Source organism: Stylophora pistillata, chromosome 11, assembly GCF_964205215.1.
Source record: "Stylophora pistillata chromosome 11, jaStyPist1.2, whole genome shotgun sequence".
In the NCBI taxonomy this organism is placed as follows: Eukaryota; Metazoa; Cnidaria; class Anthozoa; order Scleractinia; family Pocilloporidae; genus Stylophora; species Stylophora pistillata.
In genome coordinates, this window is record NC_142529.1 from 25394981 (window position 1) to 25406024 (window position 11044).

At 41.6% G+C, this 11044-nt stretch overlaps 1 protein-coding gene across 1 annotated transcript; it reads right to left on the reverse strand.

The window, feature by feature from the left end:
• Positions 1 to 833: 833 nt before the first annotated feature.
• LOC148720816 (uncharacterized) lies at positions 834 to 8216 on the reverse strand. The gene is made up of 3 exons (XM_088739096.1): positions 7742 to 8216; positions 4624 to 4678; positions 834 to 4114 (listed from the first exon to the last, which is right to left on the reverse strand). Exons 1-3 carry the CDS (start codon positions 8145 to 8147, stop codon positions 2224 to 2226), a joined length of 2352 nt encoding a protein of 783 aa, XP_088595222.1. The 5' UTR covers positions 8148 to 8216; the 3' UTR covers positions 834 to 2223.
• Positions 8217 to 11044: the final 2828 nt, after the last annotated feature.

Genomic DNA, 11044 nt, shown 5'->3' on the forward strand with positions numbered 1-11044 from the left:
CAGTTACCTAAGAGTGCATGCCGGGCACATCCTTGGAAAAAGTCTTCTGTTAAGTCACGAGTATTTTATTACTTTTATTGACTGAACACGATCTGTCTTCATCCATCACTGAGTCAGATTGACTATGCAGAGTGTTATCAATAGCTTTTTGAACATAATCTACATATTTAGTATCTCTCATTGACCTATACCATGAGTGTGCATTCAAACTACGGGGCGCGGGCCGCGGTAAAAACTGTTCAGAATTATTGGAATGCAGCTTTTGCGTATCTGCGAGGCTTTCAGAAATAACTGGAAATTTGGGTGCGGTTTGGATGATATTACCAAATTCTTTTGAAAAGTTAAAATGAATTAGCTCTGGTAACGATCATTTACTTATTCCCAACCCCTCACTAGGTCGTTCCACCCCCCACTTGGTCACCCCACCCCACACTCGGTCACCCCACCCATTCCTACCCTACGGTGAGTACCCCTGTAAGAGAGACCGGGTGGGATGACGTAGCCAAATTTTTCAAAGCTGGAGGGGGGGGGGGGAGGCGAGTTGCATCGAGGTACTCACCAGCCTGCCATTTCGACCTCCACGCCGTATTTTACTTAATGTGACAAAACGGCTTATAAAGAGGGAGTAACGGGCACCCCAGAACCCCCCTGGTGCGCCCTTAGATGGGTAATTCTCAGAGAATGAAGGAGAGGAGGGACGCCTTAATTTTGAATAATTCATAAATGCAAAATTCACGCAGATGTGATGTTAACTTCTTTCAAAACCAATCACGCTATACCCCTCCCTGCGTCTTCTCCATGCCCTTGGTATTCACGGAAATGTTTTCAGACCATTAAAAGATAAAAAAACAGGATTTTTATTTTACGATTATGCATTGGAAAAAAAATTCTGGAATACCTCATTTATAAACAGTTTCCGTCGGTACTCGGATTCCACGACTAAAGCTATTGCAATTAAACAGTCTTAACAAGAATTTGAGTATCAAGTTTCTAGATGAGTGCAGGAAGAATGGAAGAAGGATCGAAAGAGCTTCTCTCAGACTATACCCCTCGTTGCTACCGGATAGCAGCGAGGGACTGGGAGGCCTTATATTTCGCACATTAAAAGCGAGACTTAAGAATTTAAATGCCTGCACCAAGTTGTTCAAAGGGTGGATATGGCGCTATCCGACAGATAAATCGCTATCCATCAGATAAGTGTAAACAAAATTTTCTGAGCTAAGCTCGCGATGGGGACCACTTCCGCAACTCGTGTGCAAGAATATAATTCCCCTATTGACTGAATTCCCATTATTATTGGCAGTTATAAAGGAAAATCAAAAAGAAAGAAATCCATTTACGATGGCAAAGCGTGGAGCTAACGTGCTTTTAACGAACTACTACGTAAATTTTTCTCGTTCCGCTTTATAGCATTTTCTGGTCATTAATAATCGACGGTCACAATTACAATTATCTGTTAATCAGCGGAAAGAACTCCTGGAACACTGAATGACATACAAATCAAAACCAAGATCGAAGTTTCTTTAAAGATCTTCTCACTGTTACCCTACATAATTCAATGGGTAATTAGTCTATCACCATCGCCTAAGTAGTAGGGATAATAGGCAAGCATCAGTCCAACCCAGTAAAGAAGCAACTGAGAAAAAACGTTAAGGTCTGATTGTTCAAACAAAGTTAAGCCGTTGTTCAATAAAACCGGTTCTTAAACAAATCTTTTATCTGAACGCTTATTTTTGTGAGCAGTGTCAAGAGGGCCAAAACAGGGCCGAGACAGTGTAAGGACATTCACTTAAGTAGAATCAACCTTCTTTTTGACAAAACCTAAGACCCACTGCGGATTTCGTAGAACCGTGGTTTGGCTTAGACCACGGATGAATAACCGGACTTAAGTGTTCCAGGGGTTTTTCTTCGCTGATTCTACATAAAAAGAGGAAGATACTAGAGAAAATACCAAAAAAAAGGGTAGCTCCTGGGATTTCGTAAAAAAAAAAAAAGGTACGATAACGACAAAAACGATTGGATAAGCTGAGAAAAGAACTTTGCTCTTCAAAATATAGCTTCTTCCTGTGAAGCTAGAACCACAATGGTACATCAAATAGGGTGCAAATTAAGTTTGAACTAAGGTTAATTGGTAAGTATGCATTAGTACGAATGCGTCTAGCTTTCGTATATACGTGTGCTCATGAATTCATGGTCACTTTAAATTACCTCAGTTTTTGAGTACTAAGGATTTGGACGACTTGCTGTGTCATCTTCCATAGCATGGTTATATTGAGGCCCGTTAGGAGACAGGTTCTGCATCGGAATCGAAGGCGTCCAAGAACCACTTTCCACTGGCTTTTCCATCTCAGGGGAGTGATCGAAGTGCTGCTTTGTTTGGTAAGCGCTTCCCAGGGCATTCGCCGAGCCTCGTTTTGCATTTTGTAGATCATATGCATTCGCGTTTTCCACGTAGTCAACAAGGGGGTGATCCAGCTGATAGGCGTTATTCATATGGTGTTCCATCTGGTACACTGCAAACGGGTACACTATCATCACAGCGAAGAAATCTTCTACGGGATTGCCATAAATGTTGTATTCCTCGCGGATGGAGTAACGGATGGAGGTGGCATAAGAGAAGAATCCCATCAGTATGGCCCACCCGACGTAAGATATGGCATCCACCGCAGGCTCTAACGCCATGAGGATGACCCAGAGGTAAAATAAGACTGCCATGATCGTCATGTACCACCATCTTCCATGTTTTCCTCTTTCAATCCTGTAGGCAGCATTTCCCATCGGGTACCACGGTGCAATGATGGCCAAAAGAACCCTACTGACGCTCTCTAAAGTTGGGATGCTCAGGACCTCAAGGAGACTTGTAGTGAACCGAGGGCCATTTGGATCGAGGTCGCCACCTTCCATCTTCACAGCCCGCCATAACGCCACGCACATAAAACATAGCAGTATGGTGTAAGGGACACCGGATGCTATTGACATAGACTGCAAGGCTACAAGGCCCTCTTCGCCGCCAGCATTCAGCAGAGCTGTAGCTGTTGCACCCTCTGTCAGAGCCCAGAAGATGCGTTGTATAACAGGAGGTTCTGGATCTCCATTTGCTGACAGGCAATCAATCACAAGTGAACCACTATCGGAACTGGTTACAAAATACAGTATGACACTTATGAGTGAGATCACAGAAAGGAACGTTCCAAGGTCTCCATACTGTTCCATAACATCGAACCACATGTCGTTCTTTCCTCGGCAAGACAACCGGTACAGACCATTCAAAGAGGAAGTCGCACCTGTCCCTCCTTTTGGAGAAGTGCAAGTGATGTTTGCTAATTCGGCATCGCGCTCCATCTTCAAGCCTGCACTGCCAAAGATACAGAACCACAAGAATCCATAGAGAATGGGAGCTGTCATTGTGCCGTGGATAAACTGTCGGATGGTTCTTCCCTTGGAGATCTTCGCAATAAACATACCCACGAATGGGGACCACGCTATCCACCATCCCCAGTAGAATATGGTCCAGTCGTTAAACCATCGTTCAGCTTGCTTTCCATCTGGTGCATTTCCCAGTTGTGCGAAGGCATCTGTGTGGAAGCCAAGTTGGACGATCCATTGCATGTAGTAACCAAGGCTCTGCACGTAGACGTTCAATGCATGCCAAGTGTTGTCGGCAAAGAAACCAATCAACATAATGAACATACCAAGGGTGAAGCAAATCTCGCTCAGCCGACGGATTCCAACTTTCAAGCCGCTCACCACAGAGGCTGTTGCGCAGGCTGTGACGGCCCAAATGATGATCATCTGGTTGGTATTGGAGTACTCGATAGAGGGGTTCAGACGCTTGAAACCATTATTCAGTTGCATGACACCAACACCAAGGCTGGTGCAAACTCCAAACATGGTGCACACTACTGAGAAGATGTCCACGGCATCACCCATCCAGCCGTAGATCTTGTCGCCAATCAGAGGGTAGAAGCAGGAACGGATGGTCATGGGTAGGCCTTTTCTGTAACCTACAAAAGCCAAAAGAAGACCCACTACGACATACACGATCCATCCGTGGATACCCCAGTGAAACAAGGTCAAGTTGATGGCATCCTGGGCGCGCTGATTATCGCTGTACCTAAATGGTGTAATAAATTAAAAAAAGAAATAATGAACGACTAAATTAAAACTATCAATCGAAATTAAAGATTTAATTTCTGAGACTTGTCTGGCTATTTTGATACGTAGGTAAACCAGCTATTGAAACGGGACCCCCCAACCCAGAGCCCAGAGCGCCATCCGTTGAGCTCTGCATCTCGTAAAACACAGACTTACTTTTTGATAGACTATGTTAACTCTACCAGCTGGCACTTGACTTCCAAAAACAGTAAAAACGTGAGGTATCAAGATCGTAGTTACAATGTTTTAGCCTTTCAAGGCGTCATCAGCATGGCTAGGGTTCTGAATTAGTCAAATTTCTTTCTCAGGATGAATTATCATGTTGTTTACAGCTTTGGGTTAACCTCAATACGAAGAGACTGTGAGCACCTAGGGCTGCAAACGACTGTGGGAAGTTGCATTAACATTTCCGACTGAATCCGGCCTAAGGCTGATTTGTCGCTCAGGGTAAACCACTGTTTCATTTACCTTCCCCAATAGCGATTCCCATATATTCCAGGTGCATAATGCCAAACAGGCTCAGCTGAAAGAAAAAAAAGAAAATATAAGTGATTTAAAAATTTCCCGATGGAGCAGGCTGTGTAGCACAAGGAAATTGTGAAATTGAAATGAACCATGGCGAGGCTTCAAAACTTAAAACCTTAGACTACTCTTATGTGCTCACCTTCCTTAAATGTCAGGTAACTTGCTTTAATTTAATTTGTTCAAAAGAAAAGGGAAATTTTAGAAAAAGGAAAAAGGCATGTACATCTACAAAACCTCTCCAGCAAAATTTTCTTTCTAAAGTTTCTCTTCAAGAAAAGAAGTGCGATGAGTTTAGAGGAATAGTTCCTTGTCCATATTAACCACAAGACGTAGCTATTTACAAATGTCCTAACCCAAGTGTCTGTTTTTAAAAACAAACTTAAAACTTTCCTTTTTAAAAAAGCATTTTTATAATTTTACTATTGTGTTGCTCTTGTTTAAGCGCTTTTGAACTTTGAGGATACTGGCGCTATATAAATACTTTATTGTTATATTATTACTAAGAAATTGACGAAATTTGTCTTTCTATTTGAAATCACATTTTCTCATCCAAAACAACAACTTCCAAATGTAGCTTCGTAATATTTTAATTAGCAGGGGTAATTAGTTGTGAGTTTCCTCTTTTGATGTGCAGTCACCAAGTGATCAGTCATTATTTAGTCAGGATTTAAGGGGAATCATGTGGTATTCAGGGAAAAAAAGAGAGGGATCAGTCGTCACTAATAGAGTATAAAGAGGAGACTGTAGAAGATTGACTGCTAACGAGGGGATTCATCAGAATACTAAAGATCCTTTTATTGTGACACAACCAAAATCTTTCCCTCCCCTCCCAGTTGATCAGTATTGACCATTCCCTAATTTTGAAAAGAGTTTGCTTATTGCTGCTTTAGGTGGCTATGAAGCAAAGAAGATGTCTAGTTTGCCAAGCAAATTGAATTTCTCAAAGGTACTCAAGGAGCTATATATAGGGGTCCCTCTATAATCCCGGCTTACAGGCATTCAGTTAAAATATAATGGAGTCTTCACAAACATTAAGGCGCCTCGAAATGTTTTATTTATAGCGATGTGACCAAGGGTATTGACAATTGTGGAACCTTTTAATGCATTTGGGTATAAATTCCGGTTCTTGATAGTTTGACCGTCGAAAAACGTAAGTCATTGTGGCAACGAAATTTCATGTCATCAGCTAAAAACAGCCGGTTTTTTTTTGACATTTCAAGGTTCTGCCAAACCGCAATTATATGGTGAAAAACTACAGTGAAATTACTCATTAAACTCTTCAACCATGATGAAGTACCTAACAATGTGCTTGCCAACATGCAGACCAATGACCCGTCACTCGAAAGTTCCAGTGAGTTAGAAAGCCCGACGCTACATTTTGGAAATAAAATGAAAAGAATAGACAGGCAGTTTCTGACACCTTAACCACTCCATTCGTTTCTTGCGCGGGTAGTTTTATTGTACAATTTTCAAGACTGGAATGTAGGAATTTTGCTACATTTGGATGAACACATATTTGATTAAACAACAAACATATGAAATACATATATATGAACTGCGGTTATGAAACGTATGCGGTTATGATCCCGTACAGGCCTGAATTTTTTTCAGGTCTGACTTTCACTATTGCTTAAATAGTGCTTTACTGCGAAGGATCGTGCACATATACGTTTCATAACCGCAGTTCATATATATGTATTTCATATGTTTGTTGTTTGATTTATCATCTACGGGTTTATGTCGAATTAATTTGATGGCCTGCTCCCAGTTGGCTTGTTAGCTCAATTGGTAGAGCACTGCACTAGTATCGCAGAGGTCAGTGGTTCGAATCCCGTACAGGCCGGAATTTTTTTCAGGTCTGACTTTCACTATTGCTTAAATAGTGCTTTACTGCGAAGGATCGTGCACATATACATATTTGATTGTGATCTCTTTTTGAGAGAAGCTATAAGTTCTTGAGAAAATGTCGCGCTACATCGGCGAGAAAGTGAGAAAGATTTATTCATAAATTTAACATTACGGGCTTATAGTTGACAGTCATCCAACTGCTTAACAAAGCATTGGCCATTGTTGAAGATAAAGGAATCTTCCAAAGTACAAGCAATTTTTTTTTTCAAACTCTTGGAACCGTATATTGGAAAGCAGTTCAGTTTGCAAATGTTCCTTTCAAAGATTAGACATCGTGTTAAGCTCTTTTTGCAATGCACTTTTTTGTTTTCGTTTCGCTATCTTTTTCTTTTAGCAGAATGAAATAATCAGTGTTATGCTTGACTAACTTGACGTTGATTTCTTTGTTGTGGCGTTGCGAAAGTAAAAATTGTTCTCAAACATGCCATTAGACTGGCGTCCCGTTATGTTTGAGGCGCTCTTGTTATAATCTAAGGTCGCGCACTGGCTGGGTTTTGTAGTGAGGTTAATCATACCTATGCATGGTTTGTGAAAAAAAGGTTGATATATAGAACTTTGCTTGTAGCGAACGGCAAATTGCCTGCAGGAATGGAACTGAAGGTGTTTGGTCCAAAGAGATTTGCTCTTTTTTAATTGCTGCAAAATTAGACAATCACAGATGATGCCTTTGGTATTTGTCCAACAGAAAGTGAAAGTTAGGAGAGTGAAAAACGCGATACGAAATGATAAATTCTCCCTTCGTTATAATGTTTGTGGTTGCGACCGCTACACCTCTTTTCAGCTCAAGGACCGTATTTGCCAAAATTGCCGCGAATTAAACATGTGCAACGACGCTGTAAAATTACTTTGCTATGGACCGTAACTAAGAGATATCTTAAGATGAGTGCTGGCGTATTGATATAGAAACGATATAGCTCAAAGTCAAAGCGAACAGCAAACGGCAAACACTTTAATCATTGCTCACTGTCCGCCACTTGTTTACGAAGTATATGAAAACATTTGAATAGAACATATCTGTCATTTTTCGATGTAAACTAGTTAGGACTACAAGGAAAGTGCGCACGATTATTTTCCTTTCCATTTTGCAGTGAAAGGTTCCTAAATCTTCCTATTGGCTAACGGTATATAACAAGCTAAAACTACTACATCTTACCTACTCCGAAATAGAACAAACCAATGCCGATTCCGGCGGCGAACAGCATAGTAAAGTAGGTCAGATCACTGAAATCCGGTTTGTCATCTGGTTTCCCAAGTTTCATTTTTCCATACTTGGAGAAGTACAGCACAATTATGAACAATGCCCAGACATCTTGGGTACCGATATACATCCACGTGAAGACCTCTGTAATCCACAACATCCATTTGGACATCTCTTTGTTTGCGACATCAGCTTGGACTGCGCACCAAATCACGAAAAACCAAATGATTGCGGCGGAGAAAAACGTGACAACCGGGTTGAAGCGGAGAAAGATACCAAATTTCACACTACCAATCTGGCCCCATTTCCAGTTGATTCGTATCCAACGACACTTTTCCGCGGCGTTCTCTTCTATCTCCATTGTTTTCGCCGGGCGACTAAGTTGACGCTCAAAGAACAACTGACAAACTGCGCCAAAGCCCCGGCAGGAGTATGTAAACTATGTTTTGTGAACCGCCAAAGCGTGATGTTGACACTTTATATATCCGCCCCTTTTGAATTTCTATCGGCCTTCTGAACGAAGCGTGCATTGATAAGACTAACTAAGACTTTGCTCAGGGCAAAGTACGCAACACGTAGATGAGCTTAAACTAGGAGACCAGTTATGACCAGTTATCGTCTGACCATAGTTAGACTGACCATGAATGTGTCAAAATAAACGTAAAAGAGTATGGATTTTTAATAGAAAAAGCATAAAGAGCTTATTCAAAAACGGGTTTTCAGAAAGCCGCACAAAGACTATTCAATGCTCCACAGATCAGAATTGGTGTCAGCATTGCCTAGCTAAAGATAGTGCAGATGGAAAGTCAGTAGCGACCGGTCTTCGCTTGTTAAACGCAGAGGCGATTGTTCCGTTAGATCCTCGACTGATGACAGTGACTTACGAACGCACTCATCCTCGGAGGCCCAGGGGCTGAGTCGATTTCAAGTTAGGGCATGAAGAGCCCCTGGGGACATTGTCTTACAAGACAAGTTCCAAACGTTCGCAGTCGTTCTGCCATCTGATTGGTGCCAGAAAATCTTCGTGTTTTTCTGCCCAATCAGAGTGAAGTATGCTTTAGAGTCCTTTCGTGTGTTTTAACACGGACATATACTACTAGCTCAGTTGCTCACTATGTTTGTTTGGACCGTGCGACGGAGATTTGCTTGAGGTGAAAAGTTTCAGTCTCAGCACACAATGTAAGAGAAATCGATCAGATTGTCAGCGAAAATCTTACCGGAAATTATACTGAATACTTTCGCAGGTATCACTAGAGAATGTGTTTTAAAGTTTGAGAGGTTTGTATACAACACGATGGTTGCAGTCATTGATATGTCGCTTTAAACGTCAAGATTGTTTGCATAATTTGCTGTGACTGAAACTTTGCCAATCCCGTGAAGTTATTTCGTCGGACGGGCCACGCAGGTATGTCGAGCAACTGGTGCTTTCGCCTACGTAGCTTTCTGCTTTCTGTGCGCGCCAAAATCTAATCTTAGTAGTAAAGTCGTTCACAATACGGCCAAGGTTGCAGGGAAGTACGTTAAGTTCGTGGACCACATCCAGCAAGTGCTAAGAGAAAGCTTAGCTGTGTTTCCGGTTAGCTAATTAAAATCTGAACAAACACTTATTAACGAGAGCATCGTGGGAAGGAGAGATGTTTTCGGGCAGTTACCGAAGGGGTTTGGAAAGAGTTTAATCTTTCAACTGCTGTCTAGAGTGTTGAAATTCTTGAGCTAGGAAGGCCACGGATTCTCTTCTAGTCCCTTGGTCATCGTCATTTCACCTCTCCTGTCGATTGTTGAAGACCAAGTTAAATACCTTTTTATCATTGGAAATCGATTCGATGCTGTTTTCGGTGGGAAAAACAAAACCAAAGACCAAGAAATATTGGATGGGAAGGGCGGGTTTGCTTTATTGCAAATGTCAACTTAGTAGTACAGGGTCATCTACCCACATCTAATAAGCAAAAGTTTCCACGCTTAGCTTTTCTTTTTTTTCAAGCGAAGACGAGATTAGATTTTAGCACGCACAGAAAGTTGCGCAAGTACCAGTTGCTCGACATACCTGCGTGGCCCGTGCGACGAAATAACTTCACGGGATTGGCAAAGTTTCAGTCACAGCAAATTATGCAAAAATCTAGAATGATTTAAGCTTAAATCTCGTTTAACGTTTAAAGCGACATATCAATGACTGCAACCACCGTGTTGTATACAAACCTCGCAAACTTTAACACGTTCTCTAGTGATACCTGCGAAAGTATTCAGTATAATTTCCGGTAAGATTTTCGCTGACAATCTGATCGATTTCTCCTACATTGTGTGCCGAGACTGAAACTTTTCGCCTCAAGCAAATCTCCGTCGCACGGTCCAAACAAACATAGCGAGCAGCTGAGCTAGTAGTATATGTCCCTGTTAAAACACACGAAAGGACTCTAAAGCACACTTCACTCTGATTGGGCAGAAAAACACGAAGATTTTCTGGCACCAATCAGATGGCAGAACGACTGCGACCGTTTGGAACTTGTCTTGTAAGACAATGTCCCCAGGGGCTCTTCACGCCCTAACTTGAAATCGACCCACAGCCCCTGGGTCTCCGAGGATGGAACGCACTACGATAAAAACAAAAGAAAACTAGATGATTATGTAAAATCCCGCTTCACAGTTATGCAAACAACTTCAATACAATGAGTCTGTTCACACTACGCGAAATTTTGTCTGTTTTGCAAAAAAGTCAGTCAACGTGAAACCATTTTCAGTGCGGACGATCTTTTGACCCACCAAAATTTTCGCAAGTGTTATCAAACTTCAAAGACACCGTTAACTAGCTTTGGAGGCCTACAACTTTTTGTCGGGCGAGAAAATCTATTGTTCCTTGACAGATACCCTTCAACTGGTCAGCAAAGAGCGATAGTAAGCACAGGCAGCCCAAGCTCACTACTAGAAAAGCGGGCGTGACTCTCACCGTGTTGCACAACGTTTTATATTTATAAAGGTTTGTATGGGATGTTATCGGTTTGCCTTAAAAGAGAGGAAAAAATGTCTTGTTTTGAAATAAAATGGACTTACCTTATTGCCTTGTTGTTTTCTTTGTTGATTCCTAGCGTCTCAGGCCATTTTGAAGCGTTTTCGGCGAGTTAGTCGGTTTTCAAATAAAAAATGGAACCGGAAACGCTTTTACATCTATGCAAAACAGAAAGACTCTGACGTCATGTGTTAAAAACTCAGTCAAGCGTAAAATGTGATTAGAACAAAAAATAGTGCGATTTGTGAATAAATCGA